Raw genomic sequence first — 23,504 nt, forward strand, 5'->3', positions numbered from 1 at the left:
AAACGCTGCTTTTCGTCCCACATGTGTAATTTCTGGAAAAGTTGTCAATCTTGGTGAGATGTTTATTTGAACAAACCTTCCTCAGGTTTTGTTTGAGAGCTTTGGTGGAACAATTTGATTCTGTCTGTGCCACTATAATGTAAACAGCTCTGGTCATGTGACAAATTGCACTACACACTTGATTTTGCACAAACTTCATTCAAACCCCCCATGTCTCCATTTTTGCTCTTCATGTACTGATGATTGATTCAGTAACACTTTTAAAGCCTTGAAAGTGTCAATTTCTTTCCGATCACAATTGTGACTGATGGGATGAAATGGGTTAAGATTGGAGGAGATATTTTACTGCATCAACATCCAAGGAGGATTGACTAAATATTGATTTTTTTTTTCTGTTGGGGTGCCCAAATTTATACACCTGTCTAATTTGCTTTAAATAATTATTGCACACTTTCTGTAAATCCTATAAACTTCATTTCACTTTTCAAATATCACTGTGTTTGTCTCCTCTGTGATATATTTAACTGAAATTTCTGATCCAGACAACCAATGATTTATAAAGGAAAATCCTGGAAATCATCAGGGGGCCCAAACTTTAACATACGAGTGTGTGCAATAAAAAGTGTCAGAAGTAACAAACTATTTGATTGGATGAAGCAATGGATGGCAAAATATATGTTTTCCTTTTTTTGTAAACTGACATCAAAGGTGAAAGTGGGCTTAAAGGGTACACTTACCCTACCTTTTCCAAACCTTTAGAGCAAAATGATAGATTTGATATTGGCCGATAGTTTTTCAATACACGAAGGTCAAGATTAGGTTTCTTAAGTACTAATGGTTTAATCACTGCAGATTTGAAACATTTAGGAACAGATCCAGAAGTTAAAGAAAGATTATACCACGGTCAGTGAGAATTCCATGTCTAACAGGTGTGCATTATTTTTGTGTATACACACACATGTAGTTCGGCGAGTTAAGTCACTGTTATAAACGCTCCGCTCTGGTCATCACCATAGCAACACGCAAGTCAGTTTTGACAAGTGAATGACAGAAATGTGATAAAACATGGATTTCCAAGTGAATTTTAATATTTTTGGCCAAAATAAAACATTTGAGGAATGGGAAGAGGAGGAGAGCAGACAAGAAGAACAGCAAAAGCAACAACATAAAGATTTATGTTTATACTCTAGCAGGAGAGAGCATATCTCACCCGTGTTGGCCTCTCTTCATTGGCTTCCTGTTAATTCTAGAATAGAATTTAAAATTCTTCTTCTTACTTATAAGGTTTTGAATAATCAGGTCCCATCTTATCTTAGGGACCTCATAGTACCATATCACCCGAATAGAGCGCTTCGCTCTCAGACTGCAGGCTTACTTGTAGTTCCTAGGGTTTGTAAGAGTAGAATGGGAGGCAGAGCCTTCAGCTTTCAGGCTCCTCTCCTGTGGAACCAGCTCCCAATTCAGATCAGGGAGACAGACACCCTCTCTACTTTTAAGATTAGGCTTAAAACTTTCCTTTTCGCTAAAGCTTATAGTTAGGGCTGGATCAGGTGACCCTGAACCATCCCTTAGTTATGCTGCTTTAGACGTAGATTGTGGGGGGTTCCCATGATGCACTGTTTCTTTCTCTTTTTGCTCCGTATGCATCACTCTGCATTTAATCATTAGTGAATTCACTTATTCATCCATGAATAAGTGTTGCCACCGTGTCGAACAAGAACTTTGACTTATGCTTGTTTTTCTTGATCAAATCAGAGTAGTAAGTCCACTTTGTAGCCAATAATACATGCTTATAGTCTAAGATAGCATCACGCCACGCAAGGTGAAATACTTCTAATTTTGAACGGCGCCATTTCCGTTCTAGACCTCTTGCCTTATGCTTCAATCAATCAATCAACTTTTTTCTTGTATAGCGCCAAATCACAACAAACAGTTGCCCCAAGGCGCTCCACATTGCAAGGCAAGGCCATACAATAATTATGAAACACAGTCTACGTCTAAAGCAACATAACCAAGGGATGGTCCAGGGTCACCCGATCCAGCCCTAACTATAAGCCTTAGCGAAAAGGAAAGTTTTAAGCCTAATCTTAAAAGTAGAGAGGGTATCTGTCTCCCTGATCTGAATTGGGAGCTGGTTCCACAGGAGAGGAGCCTGAAAGCTGAAGGCGCTGCCTCCCATTCTACTCTTACAAACCCTAGGAACTACAAGTAAGCCCGCAGTCTGAGAGCGAAGCGCTCTAATGGGGTAATATGGTACTATGAGGTCCCTAAGATAAGATGGGACCTGATTATTCAAAACCTTATAAGTAAGAAGAAGAATTTTAAATTCTATTCTAGCATTAACAGGAAGCCAATGAAGGGAGGCCAACACGGGAGAGATATGCTCTCTCCTGCTAGTCCCCGTCAGTACTCTAGCTGCAGCATTCTGAACCAACTGAAGGCTTTTTAGGGAACTTTTAGGACAACCTGATAATAATGAATTACAATAGTCCAGCCTAGAGGAAACAAATGCATGAATTAGTTTTTCAGCATCACTCTGAGACAAGACCTTTCTGATTTTAGAGATATTGCGTAAATGCAAAAAGGCAGTCCTACATATTTGTTTAATATGCGCTTTGAATGACATATCCTGATCAAAAATAACTCCAAGATTCCTCACAGTATTACCAGAGATCAGGGAAATGCCATCCAGAGTAACGATCTGGTTAGACACCATGCTTCTAAGATTTGTGGGGCCAAGTACAATAACTTCAGTTTTATCTGAGTTTAAAAGCAGGAAATTAGAGGTCATCCATGTCTTTATGTCTGTAAGACAATCCTGCAGTTTAGCTAATTGGTGAGTATCCTCTGGCTTCATGGATAGATAAAGCTGGGTATCATCTGCGTAACAATGAAAATTTAAGCAATACCGTCTAATAATACTGCCCAAGGGAAGCATGTATAAAGTGAATAAAATTGGTCCTAGCACAGAACCTTGTGGAACTCCATAATTAACTTTAGTCTGTGAAGAAGATTCCCCATTTACATGAACAAACTGTAATCTATTAGACAAATATGATTCAAACCACCGCAGCGCAATGCCTTTAATACCTATGACATGCTCTAATCTCTGTAATAAAATTTTATGGTCAACAGTATCAAAAGCAGCACTGAGGTCCAACAGAACAAGCACAGAGATAAGTCCACTGTCCGAAGCCATAAGAAGATCATTTGTAACCTTCACTAATGCTGTTTCTGTACTATGATGAATTCTAAAACCTGACTGAAACTCTTCAAATAGACCATTCCTCTGCAGGTGATCAGTTAGCTGTTTTACAACTACCCTCTCAAGAATCTTTGAGAGAAAAGGAAGGTTGGAGATTGGCCTATAATTAGCTAAGATAGCTGGGTCAAGTGATGGCTTTTTAAGTAATGGTTTAATTACTGCCACCTTAAAGGCCTGTGGTACATAACCAACTAACAAAGACAGATTGATCATATTTAAGATTGAAGCATTAAATAATGGTAGGACTTCCTTGAGCAGCCTGGCAGGAATGGGGTCTAATAAGCATGTTGATGGTTTGGATGAAGTAACTAATGAAAATAACTCAGACAGAACAATCGGAGAGAAAGAGTCTAACCAAATACCGGCATCACTGAAAGCAGCCAAAGATAACGATACATCTTTGGGATGGTTATGAGTAATTTTTTCTCTAATAGTCAAAATTTTGTTAGCAAAGAAAGTCATGAAGTCATTACTAGTTAAAGTTAATGGAATACTCAGCTCAATAGAGCTCTGACTCTTTGTCAGCCTGGCTACAGTGCTGAAAAGAAACCTGGGGTTGTTCTTATTTTCTTCAATTAGTGATGAGTAGAAAGATGTCCTAGCTTCACGAAGGGCTTTCTTATAGAGCAACAAACTCTTTTTCCAGGCTAAGTGAAGATCTTCTAAATTAGTGAGACGCCATTTCCTCTCCAACTTACGGGTTATCTGCTTTAAGCTACGAGTTTGTGAGTTATACCACGGAGTCAGACACTTCTGATTTAAAGCTCTCTTTTTCAGAGGAGCTACAGCATCCAAAGTTGTCTTCAATGAGGATGTAAAACTATTGACAAGATACTCTAACTCCCTTACAGAGTTTAGGTAGCTACTCTGCTCTGTGTTGGTATATGACATTAGAGAACATAAAGAAGGAATCATATCCTTAAACCTAGTTACAGCGCTTTCTGAAAGACTTCTAGTGTAATGAAACTTATTCCCCACTGCAGGGTAGTCCATCAGGGTAAATGTAAATGTTATTAAAAAATGATCAGACAAAAGGGAGTTTTCAGGGAATACTGTTAAGTCTTCTATTTCCATACCATAAGTCAGAACAAGATCTAAAATATGATTATGAGGTGACCTATGCTTGAGGTCACGCAGGTAATCATTGAACCAAGGTGACTGTGTTTAGGGGGAGCGCGGTTTTAACACAGGTGGTGCAATCATGTCGAGTGTAGTTTTGAGCGCTGAGTTTAAACTATCCACAAGTCTGTCTACTGACTGGGCATTTTCCAAACATGAAGCTAAGATATCAGGCAGTCTGGCTTTGAGTTCAGTCTTAACTGAGGAGTAGGTTTTTTTCTTTTTTCGAATTGCCATGTCACCACTCTCTCAATTACGGCACCCTAGTCATACCTAGTAACAGGGTCAACCCCGCCTCCTCACTAAGATAGGAGTAAACCCTTGCCCAGAGTTGCTCTCAGACACCTTGGGTAGGCTAAGTTAGGTGCTCTTTGAGATGCAGCGAGGATACGGGTCCTGGTCCTACCGAATAATGAAGGATGAATAATGAACCATGCAGCATGTGTTTTTTATTCAACAATCGTGGGAGAGAATAGTGGCTCTTAGAGGCAGAATATTTGGCTAATGAGGCTCATCTCTGAGTGTGGCGCTAATTTCAGAAGAAGTTCAAAATTTCACAACAACAGCGTGGGACAGTTTGTGTACGAGTTACTACAAAGACAAACAAGGATTTTAGAGGCATGTTTGTAGTGAGGACAAGGCTGTAAAAGCCCGTTATCTGAGCGCCTGGTGGCTACTAGGACAGGACAGGCCCTCTTACGCACTACAATCCCATTTGCTTTGTGCGCCGGACATGGTATCTAAAACAATGATTTTGTAGTGCATTTGTAGTGGGATGAAAGTCCCGGGTCCCAATTGAAAAGACGTTCCCGCTAGCTTGGCTAATGGGGAGTTCCCCTTTGGCTGACCTGGTAGAGGAACGGTCTTTTGGTGCGAGCCGCGTGGGTTCAATCCCCCACCGTCGTCCCGGCCACGAAGGTCCTGCTGTTTTTGGCTCATTATTTGATGGGATCGAGGCTTAAGTGCGTCTTAAGCAGAGAAGATGGCTGAAAGACAGATGGAGAGATATTCTCCATATGTTGAATGGCAGTAATTCAGTAACACACTGCCGGCTTGATGGTGCAGGAATAATGACTGTGGTTGACCTCATCAGGAATGAGCTATTTTCCCACTCGGCGTAGTAACATAACGCCTGAGATGTAGGTCATCACAGCACTGTGATACCTGGCTGCGGGAAGAATGTCAACTGCATGTAAATTCTATAACATTCAATTATTAATATCAAAGTCAGTGATGTCAGCAGCCTAAACTCACCTGTTGAGAGGTTGTCTTGTGTGCTACAATCTCTGCTCTTGCTTTGGATTCCAGCTTGAACCAGAGCTTCTCACAGCGTGGACAGGAAACATAACAATAACAAAGAGGATATTTTGCCGGATACGGCAAACACGCACCTAGCGCTGTTTGACCGGATCTCCTCGATGATTGGCTAGTTCAAATGGCATCATTGAAGCGTTTAATTCAACATGGCTGTGCCTTCAGCATCGAGTGTTGGTGCTAATTTTTCATCTTTTCATGCCATTTTAGGTGCCATAAAGTCGTTTGGAACAGAAAATCACCTACTGATGGAGGGATTCTCAGATGCTAAAAGCAGCTCAGAAACGTGGCATAGCGTGCCTGAAGTTATTTCCACTGGCGCTTTTCGCTACTGTACCAAATATTAACATTGATTTTCACAGGTGATCAAATACTTATTTGCAGCAGTAACATACAAATAAATTATAAAAAAAAAAAAAAAATCATACATTGTGATTTCCAGATTTTTTTTTTTTAGATTATGTCTCTCTCAGTGGACATGCACCTAAGATGAAAATTTCAGACCCCTCCATGATTTCTAAGTGGGAGAACTTGAAAAATCACAGGGTGTTCAAATACTTATTTTCCTCACTGTACTATCATGAATGTGAAATAAGCAGATCTTAAACTCCAATCGCCTTTAAGTTCCTGCCCGACCGCGGCTGTTCCATCGTGAATAAATTTAGACAAAACAGCACAAGCCGCGTATGGTGAAATATCGTCCAGTTCAACTTTGCCGAGGTCACCGCCATGTTGAAATAAACTCTGCGATGACATCATTTGAACTAGCCAATCAGCGAGGAGAGCCGGTCAAATAGCGCTAGGTGCGTGTTTACCGTATCCAGCAAAATATCCACTGCCTAACAATAAGCTAATCAATATAATAATCAGCATGTGACTGAGGTTCATTCAAATATTTTCAAGCTGTGTAACAAGTTCTTTTAGTTTTGCAGAATTTCATCATCATGACAAACTATTTTCACGATGACACATTTCTTAATACAGTTCAGGTCACAGGTTGACTTTACTGTCCGTTCATAATTAGAGTGCATTTGTTTTTTTGTTCCCTTTTTGTGACAGCCAATCACAGCTCTTCGAGGACTGCATCATACCTAGCAATGAGGTCAACCCTGCCTCCTGACAAAGACAAAGGTTGAACTGTCCCCTCCCTGCTCAGAGTTCTGGTCTTAGCCTAGGATTCCTTGCTAGGAAACTTTTGGCTGAGTTGGGAGCTCCTGACAGGGCTCCGAGATGCTTCGTGAATACAGACCCTGGACTCAAGTGATGTTCTTCTTTGAGACTACAGTTCCTGGCATGTCTAAGTCTTTCCCTCATGGCTTGGCAGTTGTTCTGTGGTCTTTGGACACGTCTCTCACGGGTCAGTCAATGGAGCTGCTCAACTGATGATGAGTTTCAAAGCATCAAGTTTTTCTAAGACTTCAGTTTGACAGGAGGTACAGATCTGGTCCTGCCAGCAGGCATAAAAGTCTCATAATGTGTGCACCTGACCGTTTGACAGACCGGCGCCCTTCCACCCACTCACACGTTTAGGGAGTAGATCCCACTCACCTTGATGGACCTCCATGTCTCCATCCCCTTTTGGTTTCTGGAAGTCCACTGAACTTCAGCTGAGAAGAAATCACTCTTGCCACCTTTCTCCACCCCCCTTACTTTGGACAGTTCACCTCAAATGTTTAAACTCATCTGCCATCTCATCCACCTCCCCTCCATATTCACACATATCTACTCCATCTTTCTGTGACTGACTTTTATTTCCCTTCTCTCCTGAGTGTATCTTCACTAGGGTTGGGTATCATGAACTGGTTCTTTTCGAATATCGTTAAAAAATGATTCGATCCACCGACATCAATAACCTTTTAGCTTAGCGATTCCCTTATTGGTCCTTCAGAGTGGCCATTGTTTTTGGAGGAGTTTGTCAGGAAAATTATCATTTCTCTACATTTCCCTGCAGCGGGTCTGTAACCAACGTTTCTGCAGCACAGCTTTGGTTTGAACCTTGAACCAATCGAAGCAGTGATTCACAGATCGAAGCAGTGCTTCGATCTAATGCTTCGTTGATTCACTTTTATTTCGGTTTATATTAATTTTCCCCGATAAAACCCTAAAGAGCATATGGCTGTAATATTTACCTTTTTTATGTTAAACCGACTTGTTATGGTCTTCTGAAACAATTGATAGACATATTTTATAACATAAAACTGGAACCGATGCTAACATGTTAGCATGTCTATGGCATTTCCAATGTTAAAGTTAGCATTAAGCGGTTTACATCTCAGCAGGTTGTGTGCATTTGTTTTCTGTATAATTAATGGCTCAGTGTTTGTTGTTGTAAGAGTCAAATTGTATTTTTTTAATTTATATATTAATAATAATAGCAATAACAATAATAGTAATAACTAATAATTAAAATTATAATAAGCACTCCCTCTGCTGAATCACCTCTAAATTATTTACACATTATTCACTTTGTGTGTGCTTCTCCTGTCTCTCCTGCACTTTTCTGCTCTGGGTGTGAAATGTTTAGTTATTCCTCGGCCTCCTTTAGCAGTAACGGTACTTGTAATAAGTGTAGCTTATTCGTAGCTTTGGAGGCCAGGCTGGGCGAATTGGAGACTCGGCTCCGCACCGTGGAAAATCCTACAGCTAGCCACGCCCATGTAGTTGGTGCGGACCAAGGTAGCTTAGCCGCCGTTAGCTGTCCCCCAGCAGATCCCGAGCAGCCGGGAAAGCAGGCCGACTGGGTGACTGTGAGGAGGAAGCGTAGTCCTAAACAGAAGCCCCGTGTACACTGCCAACCCGTTCACATTTCTAACCGTTTTTCCCCACTCGGCGACACACCCGCCGAGGATCAAACTCTGGTTATTGGCGACTCTGTTTTGAGAAATGTGAAGTTAGCGACACCAGCAACCATAGTCAATTGTCTTCCGGGGACCAGAGCAGGCGACATTGAAGGAAATTTGAAACTGCTGGCTAAGGCTAAGCGTAAATTTGGTAAGATTGTAATTCACGTCGGCAGTAATGACACCCGGTTACGCCAATCGGAGGTCACTAAAATTAACATTGAATCGGTGTGTAACTTTGCAAAAACAATGTCGGACTCTGTAGTTTTCTCTGGGCCCCTCCCCAATCGGACCGGGAGTGATGTTTAGCCGCATGTTCTCCTTGAATTGCTGGCTGTCTGAGTGGTGTCCAAAAAATGAGGTGGGCTTCATAGATAATTGGCAAAGCTTCTGGGGAAAACCTGGTCTTGTTAGGAGAGACGGCATCCATCCCACTTTAGATGGAGCAGCTCTCATTTCTAGAAATCTGGCCAATTTTCTTAAATCCTCCAAACTGTGACTATCCAGGGTTGGGACCAGGAAGCAGAGTTGTAGTCTTACACACCTCTCTGCAGCTTCTCTCCCCCTGCCATCCCCTCATTACCCCATCCCCGTAGAGACGGTGCCTGCTCCCAGACCACCAATAACCAGCAAAAATCTATTTAAGCATAAAAATTCAAAAAGAAAAAATAATATAGCACCTTCAACTGCACCACAGACTAAAACAGTTAAATGTGGTCTATTAAACATTAGGTCTCTCTTCTAAGTCCCTGTTGGTAAATGATATAATAATTGATCAACATATTGATTTATTCTGCCTTACAGAAACCTGGTTACAGCATGATGAATATGTTAGTTTAAATGAGTCAACACCCCCGAGTCACACTAACTGTCAGAATGCTCGTAGCACGGGCCGAGGAGGAGGATTAGCAGCAATCTTCCATTCCAGCTTATTAATTAATCAAAAACCCAGACAGAGCTTTAATTCATTTGAAACCCCAGGTTTCTTTTCAGCACTGTAGCCAGGCTGACAAAGAGTCACAGCTCTATTGAGCGGGGTATTCCTTTAACTTTAACTAGTAATGACTTCATGACTTTCTTTGCTAAAAAATTTTAACTATTAGAGAAAAAATTACTCATAACCATCCCAAAGACGTATCGTTATCTTTGGCTGCTTTCAGTGATGCCGGTATTTGGTTAGACTCTTTCTCTCAGATTGTTCTGAGTTATTTTCATTAGTTACTTCATCCAAACCATCAACATGTTTATTAGACCCCATTCCTACCAGGCTGCTCAAGGAAGCCCTACCATTATTTAATGCTTTGATCTTAAATATGATCAATCTATCTTTGTTAGTTGGCTATGTACCACAGGCTTTTAAGGTGGCAGTAATTAAACCATTACTTAAAAAGCCATCACTTGACCCAGCTATCTTAGCTAATTATAGGCCAATCTCCAACCTTCCTTTTCTCTCAAAAATTCTTGAAAGGGTAGTTGTAAAACGGCTAACTGATCATCTGCAGAGGAATGGTCTATTTGAAGAGTTTCAGTCAGGTTTTAGAATTCATCATAGTACAGAAACAGCATTAGTGAAGGTTACAAATGATCTTCTTATGGCCTCGGACAGTGGACTCATCTCTGTGCTTGTTCTGTTAGACCTCAGTGGTGCTTTTGATACTGTTGACCATAAAATTTTATTACAGAGATTCGAGCATGCCATAGGTATTAAAGGCACTGTGCTGCGGTGGTTTGAATCATATTTGTCTAATAGATTACAATTTGTTCATGTAAATGGGGAATCTTCTTCACAGACTAAGGTTAATTATGGAGTTCCACAAGGTTCTGTGCTAGGACCAATTTTATTCACTTTATACATGCTTCCCTTAGGCAGTATTATTAGACGGCATTGCTTAAATTTTCATTGTTACGCAGATGATACCCAGCTTTATCTATCCATGAAGCCAGAGGACACACACCAATTAGCTAAACTGCAAGATTGTCTTACAGACATAAAGACATGGATGACCTCTAATTTACTCTGGATGGCATTACCCTGACCTCTAGTAATACTGTGAGAAATCTTGGAGTCATTTTTGATCAGGATATGTCCTTCAATGCGCATATTAAACAAATATGTAGGACTGCTTTTTTGCATTTGCGCAATATCTCTAAAATTAGAAAGGTCTTGTCTCAGAGTGATGCTGAAAAACTAATTCATGCATTTATTTCCTCTAGGCTGGACTATTGTAATTCATTATTATCAGGTTGTCCTAAAAGTTCCCTGAAAAGTCTTCAGTTAATTCAAAATGCTGCAGCTAGAGTACTGACGGGGACTAGAAGGAGAGAGCATATCTCACCCATATTGACCTCTCTTCATTGGCTTCCTGTTAATTCTAGAATAGAATTTAAAATTCTTCTTCTTACTTATAAGGTTTTGAATAATCAGGTCCCATCTTATCTTAGGGACCTCGTAGTACCATATCACCCCAATAGAGCGCTTCGCTGTCAGACTGCAGGCTTACTTGTAGTTCCTAGGGTTTGTAAGAGTAGAATGGGAGGCAGAGCCTTCAGCTTTCAGGCTCCTCTCCTGTGGAACCAGCTCCCAATTCAGATCAGGGAGACAGACACCCTCTCTACTTTTAAGATTAGGCTTAAAACTTTCCTTTTTGCTAAAGCTTATAGTTAGGGCTGGATCAGGTGACCCTGAACCATCCCTTAGTTATGCTGCTATAGACTTAGACAGCAGGGGGGTTCCCATGATGCACTGAGTGTTTCTTTCTCTTTTTGCTCTGTATGCACCACTCTGCATTTAATCATTAGTGATCGATCTCTGCTCCCCTCCACAGCATGTCTTTTTCCTGGTTCTCTCCCTCAGCCCCAACCAGTCCCAGCAGAAGACTGCCCCTCCCTGAGCCTGGTTCTGCTGGAGGTTTCTTCCTGTTAAAAAGGGAGTTTTTCCTTCCCACTGTCTCCAAGTGCTTGCTCACAGGGGGTCGTTTTGACCGTTGGGGTTTTACATAATTATTGTATGGCCTTGCCTTACAACATAAAGCGCCTTGGGGCAACTGTTTGTTGTGATTTGGCGCTATATAAATAAAATTAATTTGATTTGAAATAAATGTTTCCTGTGAACACCTAGTGACTCTTACACCTCCACTTTCTTCCCTGAATATGTCAATCATGAGTCACTTTTGTTCAGATTAAAGTCACTAACTGGGACTCCTGTCTTGTTGGAGAAAGAAACGAGAATCGTTCTCCGTTCTGTTCACACAGCTCTCTGCTGAGTCAAGTTAGAACGATAGAGTCCAGTCGGAATTAATAACTTCAAAGTGAAACACCGTTTAAATCAAATGACACCTCTTAGACAAAGGAGCTTGTTTTTCACACAAAGCAAGAACTGACTGTGCAGCCAGTTTCACTCGATGGCCAGCTTGTTGAAACGGTGCAAACTTTTAAATATCATGGTACAGTTCTTGATAGTCACTTGAGCTTCTCTGAAAACACTGATTTTATCTTTAAGAAATGTTCACAGCGACTCAGTCTTCTCAGAAGATTGAGTTGGCCTAGTGTTAATCCGCAGATTTTAGAGCTTGTGTATTCTGCACATATTGAGAGTATTTTAACATTTCATCTTTGTGTTTGGTCACTTGAGTTGTAAATGTAAGGACAAATTAAATAGAATTGTAAAAATGTCGGGGAAAATTGTGGGAAAACCTCAGAAGACTCTGGCCCACATTTACTGACAGGATGAGGAGGAAAGCTGAGAGAGTCCTGGCAGACAGCTCTCATCCTCTGTCCTGTCAGTTTGAGCTCTTGAAGTCTGGGAGGCGCTACAGAGCTCCTCTGGCCAAAGGTTCTTTCAAAAAATCTTTTATACCAAATGCCGTCACCATAATGAACTCAAAAAAGTGACCACTCCACAAATTAAACCTGAACTGCTTTACTTCTGTTTTATTTGATTTTATTAGATGTTACTGTACGTTTTATTTTTCTAGGTCTTACTCTACTTCTTTTACTTTTATGTATCTTATCTTTGTTTTATTCATTTGTTTGTATGAATGTTTTATGACTGTTTTTTTGTCTTTTTTGTGCTGGTGAGCCAAAGACAATTTTCCACATCGGTGGACAATAAAGAATTATTCTATTCTATTTCCAAATGTTGTAATACAAACAAACTGCAATCGATCCAGATGTTTTTTTTCCTTCCAAAATGAGACGTCCTGCGCTGACGTGCAGCAGCCGGCTGAGCTCAGCTCAGAGGTACGGAGAGACATTCATGCCAAAATGTGTGACAGGAAATGCTTTTGACAAAAACTACAGATTTTATTTATGTCCAGAGATCAAGGATCCAGTTACTAACTTAAAATGGTGACACAGAAAACCTGTCTACTTTTAGTACACAGAAAATTCACAAAAGGTATCAATATGGGAATCGATAAGGAATCTGATCGATAAGCAGAATTGATAATGACATCGATAGATAAAATCTTGTCAATACCCATCCCTAATCTTCAACGCTGCAGGCTCGTCTCAACCTATGCCATACTCTCGTCACATTGTCAGTGTCCACGTCACATTCCAGGACAACTGTCACCACCGCAATCCAAATAAGATTCAGAGTCTCAATACAAACGTCAACTCGGCCATCATCACTACGGAGCATCTCGCTGCCGTCCGTGTCCTCATACACCACCAGCTATACTTTGTCAAAAAAAAAAAAAAAAAGGTTTCTTTTTGTTTACCCTTAGCCATATGTCAGATGTCCTTATTAGTTTTAACTATATTTAGTCATTCACATACTGGTTTTATTAGTCAGGTTTTAGTCAACTTAAAAGCTGTTCATTTTCGTCTGATTTCAGTGGAGACATTTTAGTCTTTGATTTAAAAAAAAGCAGATTGGATTATTTCTGATTACCATTTGTTTCACACAGCTGACACACTGAACATGATTGTTACTCGACTGAAGATAAGTTGAATGATTGAAGGTTTGTGGTGTTTATCCCTGATATTTTAAAGACTTCCTGTCAGATACTATTAGTAAGTAAGCTAGCTTTATTTATAAAGCGCCTTTCACAGACCAGGGTCACAAAGCGCTGCACATGGCATACAAAAATAATCTAAAAATAACATACGAAAACAATAAAATACAATATTAGGCTAAAAAGCTAACTTAAAGAAATGCGTCTTTAGTTGCCTTCTAAAAGTATCTATACAATCCAGAGAACGAAGGGCACAGGGAAGCTCATTCCAGAGGCTAGGCGCCACCGCTTTAAAAGATCTGTCCCCGCAAGTTTTAAAACTTTTATAAGTATCAGACATTTGTTTTTTTTTGTTGTTAGTCTATTTAAAATGGGACCTGTAGTTTTGTATTACAGCCACAAGGTGGCAGTAGTACAAGAAAAGCAGCAGCTGGCTGTCGAAGAGTCGCTGCTCAACATTCTGACGTCATAAGTGCTTGTAGACAAAAATTCAGAGATTTTCTTCCAGTTTTCACTTCATGCAAAACGCTTTAGTCGCACTTTTCTTCTCCCATCAACAATAAATCAGGTTTATATCGCCTTCGTTCGTGTTTTAGACCACTGACGCCGTCTCACCATTGTCTCATCTTCGTATGAAAAAGACTGAATATATTTTATCTTGTCTGATGAAATTAACACTTAATACCACAGCTGTCCTGTCCTCTAAACACACATACAGGATGGAAGCAGCTGAAGACCACACCAGCTTCCACTTCCTGTCAGTGAAGGACTCCAAACTGAGATGAGCAGAACTGGACCGTGGTAGACAGGAAAACCATCACCTGATGAGTCTGGATTTCTGCCCCCACGCTCAGATGGTCCGACCTGCCCACTGAAGTTGAAGTTGACCTGAATTTGTCCCTCAGTGAGACAACAGAAGGCAGATTTACGCCAACAAAAGCTGGACACCATCTGTGATAAGAACAGCCTTTATTATTAAAAGAGTTTGCAGGTGGCCTCAGTCCAGGGGAGCAGCCAGCACCGTGTCCAGGGCACTCTGGGCGTCTCGGATCTGCTGCTGCAGCCTCTGCTTCATGGCCTGGTTCTGGGCCGTCCTCAGCAGCTCCTGCATGTCCCTGATGGCCGCCCGGTACCCCGGAGCGTTGTGGAACACTCTGATGGCCTTGTCACCGCTGCTCACCAAGAAGCGGCCGCTGACGTCGAAGCGAAGGTCGGTGATGTTCTCGCTGTGGACGTGCTGAAGCTCCTCCTCCTGCTGGCCACTGGCAGCATTGTACATGGTCACATCCGAGCCGTGACTGATGGCCACCACCCGGCCGTCTGGAGACAAGGCCGCCAGGCTGCCCTCAGAGGACTCGCAGGGAACCGTCCTCAGAAGGTAGGGGTCCTGCTGCTTTCTGTACTCCACGTCCGTGTTCCACAGCTTCCACGTGCCGTCTTTGGACACAGTCACCATTCTGACCAATCAAATGACAGAAAAGCATTAGAACCAAGACCAAGGACAGAGACAGACACAGACACCAGCTGGATTTGGACAAACTTCACACACTGGACACAGTTTCCACGGACCCGTCCCAGTGTCACGTTCTTGGAGATGTGGACGTCTCACGCTCTGCAACACGAGGGCCATACGTACCAAAAAATTATTTTATTCTTATGCACCCAGAGGCGCGTGACGCACCGCATGTTCTTTTCTGCACAGACAAACACACGGACGCTCGTGTTCACACAAAATAAAGCCTGAAGTCGATTCTCAGGATGGTTTCAAGTGCGACTTGGACGCACGCGTTTGGTAAATGCTACAAAATACCCATACAACCACGTACGACAAGTCGCAAAGGCGTTTGGACGTGACTGATGACAGCTCTGACATCACACACGCAACCACCAAACTAATGCAAAGGCATTGTGAGAAATGCCATTTCTACTTCACGTTTTTAGCTGAGGCGGGAGCAAACGGCGCCTCAGGAAGCAGCGATTCATCATGGACTTAATCATTCACGCCTCAAAAACATTGTGCTTCACAGCTCGTTCACATCATGTCAGGTCTGTGTTCACGAGTCGTACAGTCTGTGGAATCTGGAAAAACAAAACAAACAAAAAAATCAGCTGGAGAAGATGATGTCAAACGTTTGGCCATCAAACGTAGATTTAGCAGACCAGAGTTTGCACGGAGACAATTTGGAGTAAATTCTTCCCAGACAGATTTGGAAACATAAGATCAAAGACTCACTTTGATGATTAAAAGACGTCGGGTCACCATTCTGCCCCATTTTCTGATGAACTTTAAATCATCTCCCGCAGCAGAACAACGTTCCATCAGTTTGTTTTGTCGTTTTAGCGCGGTGCGCAGTTCACGGTAAAATCTGTAACGGCGTCTGTCATTGGCTGCTCTGTGGACAAGCGGCACATGTAACAGAGACATTTCCAAACGATTTTACGAACACAAACATGGTGAAGACAGACCACAGACTAAATCCGACACACGCCAGGAAAACAAAAATAAGCTGGAACTGTTCGACACACAAGTAAAAACCCGGAATTCCAGAAATCTTTCATCACTGTTGGAGTGAGAGATATGACCTTTAAACTGATTCCAAATTTTCATCATTTGGAAATGATATATTCAGTTTTGAATCAAACGTTATTGGTCAAATTTTTGTGTTTTTATCCACAGACTTTTTTGACATGGTATCAAAGTAGTTCTGCCAGAAGTGAGACAGCAAGGAACAGGAGTAAAACATATGAGTTAAACTGCAAAATGGAGCTTGACATTTGTAGCAACTGTCAGTGACAGTGGAATAAATTTGTGAGAGTCGAGCTTTGGAATAATGGACTCTGAACAGTACTTTAAACTGTATGAGGGTGAGACGAGCACAAGCTGAGCTTGTATAAATTTTTTTTAAGAGCAATGTCCCACCAGTTATCTTCCAAATTCAAGCCCAGTTCTTGTTCCCAGGCAGCCTTGACTTTGGTGACTGGTGTGTAATCAAAGGACAAAATCTGATTATAAACTTTAGATATGAGTGACTTCTGGAGAGGGTCATGGCTTAGAAGATCTTCCCAGTGTAGACTTGGTGGTACTGAGGGAAAAACTGGAAACAAGACCTACTACATTGTCTAATTTGAAAATAACGAAAAAGATGAGATGGTGGAAGATTAAATTCTACTGAGATCTGAGAAGCTGCAAAAAATACCATCCTTGTAAAGATCTTTAAAACATTTCAATCCTTTGTTATGCCAAGCTAAGAGGGTTGAATCTGTAATCACAGGTTGAAATAAATGATTCCTTAATAGAGGAGATAAAGTAGAGGTAGATTTGAAATGCCTCCTAAATTGATACCAAATTTTGAGTGTGGAATGAAGCACCTGGTTATTTGTAAAGCCGGAGAGATTGGATGGAATAGAAGAGGTAAGCAAGGCGATAAGGGAGGATGAATCACAAGACTGTGCCTCTAAATTGCACCATGGCAAGTCTATTGATCTGAACCAAAATGAGGTCTTGTGAATATGTGCAGCCCAATAATATAATTGGCAATTTGAAAGTGACAATCCACCATTGAATTTACATCTCTGAAGTGTGGATTTGCGGATCCTGGGTACCTTTCCACCCCATAAGAAGTGAGAAATAGTTTGATCAATTGTATTAAAGAACTGTTTAGGCAAAAAAGTGGGAGACAGTGGAATAGAAATAAAGACTTGGGCAAGATGTTCATTTTGACTACATTAATTCTTCCAATTAAAGAAAGAGGTAAGCTCCCATATCTTTGGAAATCAGATTTAACTTTAGACATTAAAGGCAAGAAATTGGCAGAAAAAAGGGAATTTAATGTTCTAGTTACATTGATCCCTAGATACCTAAAGCCAGATATGCTCAATTTAAAAGGAATATCAGCTTGTTTGAGTTGTAATGCTGAAGCGATAATAGGATAGCATTCAGTTTTAGAGATATTCACCTTGTATCCTGAAAATGATCCAAATCTCTGAAGAACAGATAAAATTTTTGGAATGGATAAACGGGATCAGAGACATAACAATAAATCATCAGCATACAGTGATAGCTTAAACTCTGTGCTCTGTGATATTTAAAAGTGTATGAACATTAAAGAAAAGCTGCCGCCCCTTAACAAATCCAGTTTGCTCAGGTGAAACAATGGATGGTACAATATTTTCCAGGCGATTGGCCAAGACTTTAGCCACGATCTTAGCATCCACATTTATCAATGACAGAGGTCTGTAGGAGCTACAGAGATCCGGATCCTTATCTTTTTTTAAGAGGAGACTTATGGATGCTTGTCTTAAAGTGGGTGGAAGAGTTCCCAAATTAAGTGATTCCATATACACAGCATGCAATAATGGGGACAATTTATCCTGATATTTTTAAAAAAACTCAACTGAAAACCCGTCTGGGCCAGGAGCCTTGTTGTTTTGCATGCATCTCATAGCGAGATTTATTTCTTCTACCGTCAATAGTGAGTTAAGTTCGGGGAAGATGGAAAAGTTCATGTCACCGATCTTGATCCGTTGCTGGGCCCTGGCTCTGCGCAGTATGTCCACACAGTCCATATGATAATGCAGACGAGCAACGATGGGGCGGGGGCGTCCTCCGGGTCCCGGCTTTGGCTGGAAAGTGCGGTGAGCGCGGTCATTGAGGGGCTCTTTCTCAAGCTGGAATGCCTCCTTCAGCAGAGAGGAGAAGGCTGCATCGATAGAAGAGGTGAAAAAATCCTCAGGAATCCCCACTAACCGTATATTATTGCGGCGAGATCTTGCCTCCAAGTCCTCGCATTTATTGCCCAGTCTTATCAGTTCCAATGACAGGTGATGCACCTTAGCTTGTAAAATAGAGATGTCGTCAGTGCAGGAGGAGAGCGACGTTTCCATTTCACCTACGGTGCCCTTCAGAGCGCGGACATCAGACTGGATGCTTGTAATGGTGGCAGATAGCTCAGACTTCACAGCCTGGAGCTCATCCTTGATGCTTGTTAAATTTTGAGTCAGGGTCGCTTGTAGCTCAGATTTAAAAATAACTGACATCTCAGTGCTGAGTGACGAGAGCAGTTCTCCCTGTAGGGAAGAAACTCAAGCGATCAAAGGCCATGAACGACATTTGGAACGACGCCATACATCACGTGGAGGCTTCTCCCAACTTGCATAAGGGATGCTGGGAAGGACATGGCAACAGCCAATCAGAGAAAAGAAAGGCAGTGTGATGTCAGCTGGCTGCTCACTTGAACAAAATAAAGCAAGATGGAGGGAAATGCTCTGAAACAGCTCATTTCTGTATAAATCGTTTCTTTTGGAAAATCTTACAAGAAATAAACACATCGAAACTTAATGTAGTTTTTGTAACCAGGTAATGGGCCTGAAGTGGTTTACAGGCAAGTGGGTTGGGTCAAAGGTCATCTCTAAACCTCATGCATGTGCACATGCGCTTTCATCTCCCAATGGCGTTCAAAGGAAAAGACAGTATTGGCCATGTAATTCCCTCCAGATAAATAGGTTCTCTTCATTAAAATGAGCTGTAATTTTGCAACACATTTAAAAAATAAACACACGTTATAACGTTTGTATTTCAGCAGAAACGTAAATTTTGTCAGCAAAGTGAAATTTGCTGGCTCACAGATTTAGCGACTTGCTTCCGAGGGATGGATTGCTGTTGTGACGCTCTTCCGGTCTCGACACGGTTGTATTCATTTCTTTGACTTCTGTTTAACAGTGTATCAACTCTGAATCTTATTTGACTACATTCCTCCTGTTGTGAATACCTAGCGGTTCACTTTCACTAGTGGGTTAGCATCTGTTAGCTAGGTCGACCCCTCCCCCCACTGTTTCTTTTATTACTGTTTTATAACTGTTTAATACTTAAGCAGGGGTGGTGGCCAAGTGGGTAATGCACTTGGTTTCAGTGCAGAAGGTACCCGGTTCAAATCCCACCCCCGCCACATTTCTCCATGTAATGTGGAGTTGTCAGGAAGGGCATCTGGCGTAAAACCTGTGCCAATTCAACAAGCAGATCCACCCTGGATTTGCTGTGGCGACCCCGAGTGCAAACAAGGGAGCAGCCGAAGGGAATTAGTTTACTACCAGTCTAATACTTCTGGTAGTTTTTCAGTGTGGATTTCAGGTCATTATTTTATTCCTGTGTAAATCTTAGGAGTAGCTAGTATTTTCGCTAGCACTTAGCTTGTGTTAGGTAGGTCAACCCCCCCATTTCTTTAATACTTCTGTTAGTTTTTCAGTGTGAATTTCAGGTCGTTATTTTATTCCTGTGTAAATCTTAGGAGTAGCTAGCATTTTCGCTAACAGTTAGCCTGCATTAGCTAGGTCGACTCCCCCCCCCGCTGTTTCTTTTAGTACCGTTGTTACCAGTCTAATACTCCTGTTAGTTTTTCAGTGTAAATTTCAGGTTATTTTATTCCTGTGTAAATCTTAGGAGTAGCTAGCATTTTCGCTAACAGTTAGCCTGCATTAGCTAGGTCGACTCCCCCCCACCCCCCTGCTGTTACTTTTATTACCGTTGTTACCAGTCTAATACTTCTGTTAGTTTTTCAGTGTAAATTTCAGGTTATTTTATTCCTGTGTAAATATTAGGAGTGGCTAGCATTTTCGCTAACAGTTAGCCTGCATTAGCTAGGTCGACCCCCCCCCCCCCCCTGCTGTTTCTTTTATTACCGTTGTTACCAGTCTAATACTCCTGTTAGTTTTTCAGTGTGAATTTCAGGTTATTTTATTCCTGTGTAAATCTTAGGAGTGGCTAGCATTTTCGCTAACAGTTAGCCTGCATTAGCTAGGTCGACCCCCCCCCGCTGTTTCTTTTATTAGCGTTGTTACCAGTCTAATACTTCTGTTAGTTTTTCAGTGTGAATTTCAGGTTATTTTATTCCTGTGTAAATCTTAGGAGTTGCTAGCATTTTCGCTAGCACTTAGCTTGTGTTAGATAGGTCAACTCCCCCCCATTTCTTTAATAGTTCTGTTAGTTTATCAGTGTAACTGCTGTGAATTTTAGCTCATTAATTTACTCCTGTGTGAACCTTAGGAGTAGTTAGCATATTGGTTAGCAGTTAGCTTGCACTAGTTTGGCTATGCTTCTTAATTTTCTGGTGCACAAAGTACACTACTTTACACTTTACGTAAATCCTGCGTGATGGTGGCAGGTAGGGTGGCTCTTTTAGAGAGCCATGTCCATAAGCAAGAACAGCTTCTTAGCTCAGTGGAGTTACATGTTACAGGCACTCCAGACGATGTTAGTGTTGGGCCGGCTGCCCATTAGCATCAGCCTAGAAAAGCAGGCTGTGGAGGACGGCTTTCGGACTGTGGCTAGGCGAAGGAAGTCATGTAGGGCTTCGTGCTCAGTTGTGGTACCCAATCATACTCGCCACTGCAACCTGTGAACTGTTGTTGTATGAACCTGTGAACCTGGAATAACGGTTTTCTCCCTTGGATATGCCTGATGTGAGTTATTTGAGCCCACGGGTGACTTCCACTCCTATCTCCAGGCCAAAATGCCGGGCTTTAGTGATCAAGAATTCTATCACCCGCAAAGACTGGTTACAGACACTGGATGATGTTAATTATATTCCTTGGGCCAGAGCTCCCGATATTGCCTCCCATCTTAGGGTGCTGATGCTGCAGAAGGGTAGACAAACAAAGGAACATGACATGAGATGTATTCACAGTTATTCACATCAGCGCCAATGATGTCAAGATGAAGTACTCAGACGTCATAAAAATGGACATAGAGAGGACTTGTGACCTTGCCAGAATGATGAGTTGGCATCAGTGAACAGTCTTTGGCCCCCTCCCCTTCCGGGGTAATGATGAGCCGTTTAGCAGACTGACATAGTTAAATGGGTGGCTGGCGCCCTTTTGTAGACAGCAAGGTTTAGTTTTATTGATAACTGCCCTTCATTTTGGGGCCACCGTGTCTTGCTGATGCCGGACAGCCTACACCCTACTGAGGAAGGCGCCGCCATCTGCGAACGTAGATAGAGCTCTACAGGGAGGGTAACATTACGAATTTACAGCAGGCCACGGAGCAGGTGATTAGAGACCCTGCAAGGTTTATGACAAATGTGGGTGTGGAATCCATTAGCTTACCTGGATTAGTGCAGAAAATCCACTATGGTGATAGTGCAGTTTATCTGCCAGGGAGGGAAATTTATCAAGTTGACTGTGGCCTGCTTCTGTAGATGTGTCCATAAAACTTAGAGGGCTATGTTTTGCAAATTTAATACCCACTAGGACTGCAGGCAGTCATATACAACCCCTTGCAAAAATTATGGAATCACCGGCCTCGGAGGACGTCCATTCAGTTGTTTAATTTTGTAGAAAAAAGCAGATCACAGACATGACACAAAACTAAAGTCATTTCAAATGGCAACTTTCTGGCTTTAAGAAACACTACAAGAAATCAGGAAAAAAAATTGTGGCAGTCAGTAACGGTTACTTTTTTAGACCAAGCAGAGGGAAAAAAATATGGACTTCCTCAATTCAGAGGAAAAAACTTATGGAATCACCCTGTAAATTTTCATCCCCAAAACTAACACCTGCATCAAATCAGATCTGCTCGTTAGTCTGCATCTAAAAAGGAGTTCTCACACCTTGGAGAGCTGTTGCACCAAGTGGACTGACATGAATCATGGCTCCAACATGAGAGATGTCAATTGAAACAGAGGAGAGGATTATCAAACTTTTAAGAGGGTAAATCATCACGCAATGTTGCAAAAGATGTTGGTTGTTCACAGTCAGCTGTGTCTAAACTCTGGACCAAATACAAACAACATGGGAAGGTTGTTAAAGGCAAACATACTGGTAGACCAAGGAAGACATCAAAGTGTCAAGACAGAAAACTTAAAGCAATATGTCTCAAAAATCAAAAAATGCACAACAAAACAAATGAGGAACGAATGGGAGGAAACTGGAGTCAACGTCTCTGACCGAACTGTAAGAAACCGCCTAAAGGAAATGGGATTTACATACAGAAAAGCTAAACGAAAGCCATCATTAACACCTAAACAGAAAAAAACAAGGTTACAATGGGCTAAGGAAAAGCAATCGTGGACTGTGGATGACTGGATGAAAGTCATATTCAGTGATGAATCTGGAATCTACATTGGGCAAGGTGATGATGCTGGAACTTTCGTTTGGTGCCGTTCCAATGAGATTTATAAAGATGACTGCCTGAAGAGAACATGTAAATTTCCACAGTCATTGATGATATGGGGCTGCATGTCAGGTAAAGGCACTGGGGAGATGGCTGTCATTACATCATCAATAAATGCACAAGTTTACGTTGATATTTTGGACACTTTTCTTATCCCATCAATTGAAAGGATGTTTGGGGATGATGAAATCATTTTTCAAGATGATAATGCATCTTGCCATAGAGCAAAAACTGTGAAAACATTCCTTGCAAAAAGACACACAGGGTCAATGTCAGCAATCAGAGAAAGTTGGAGCCAGATTGATGAAGAGTACTGTTTATCACTCATTAAGTCCATGTCTCAGAGACTGCAAGCTGTTAGAAAAGCCAGAGGTGGTGCAACAAACTACTAGTGATGTGTTGGAGCGTTCTTTTGTTTTTCATGATTCCATCATTTTTTCCTCAGAATTGAGTGAGTCCATATTTTTTTCCCTCTGCTTGGTCTAAAAAAGTAACCGTTACTGACTGCCACAATTTTTTTTTCCTGATTTCTTATAGTGTTTCTTAAAGCCAGAAAGTTGCCATTTGAAATGACTTTAGTTTTGTGTCATGTCTGATCTGCTTTTTTCTACAAAATTAAATAACTGAATGAACATCCTCCGAGGCCGGTGATTCCACAATTTTTGCCAGGGGTTGTAGCTACAGCCTGCAGTTATTACTTATTTACGAGTTACGGAAGCTAACAATTAGCTTACCCTCATGCTTTGTCTCTTCGTCTTGAGCAGTTTGTATCTTCTCGTCTTCGTCTTCATATTGTTGTATGACTTCCCAAAAGTCTTCTGTACTTTTAAGCAGCTTTCTCT

The 23,504-nt window shown here is 41.5% G+C and overlaps 1 protein-coding gene across 2 annotated transcripts in view; it reads right to left on the reverse strand.

Annotated features, from left to right (window-relative positions):
- Positions 1–14,448: 14,448 nt before the first annotated feature.
- The window catches only part of tbl2 (transducin beta like 2), an 81,529-nt gene continuing 72,473 nt past the window's right edge, over positions 14,449–23,504 (reverse strand). For both annotated transcript variants that reach the window (XM_034177484.1, XM_034177482.1), the window contains exon 7: positions 14,449–14,953. In XM_034177484.1, coding sequence (XP_034033375.1) covers positions 14,494–14,953 — 460 coding nt within the window. In that variant the 3' untranslated portion in view covers positions 14,449–14,493. The remainder of the gene's footprint in view (positions 14,954–23,504) is intronic.

Source organism: Thalassophryne amazonica, chromosome 9 (assembly GCF_902500255.1).
Source record: "Thalassophryne amazonica chromosome 9, fThaAma1.1, whole genome shotgun sequence".
Taxonomy (NCBI): Eukaryota; Metazoa; Chordata; class Actinopteri; order Batrachoidiformes; family Batrachoididae; genus Thalassophryne; species Thalassophryne amazonica.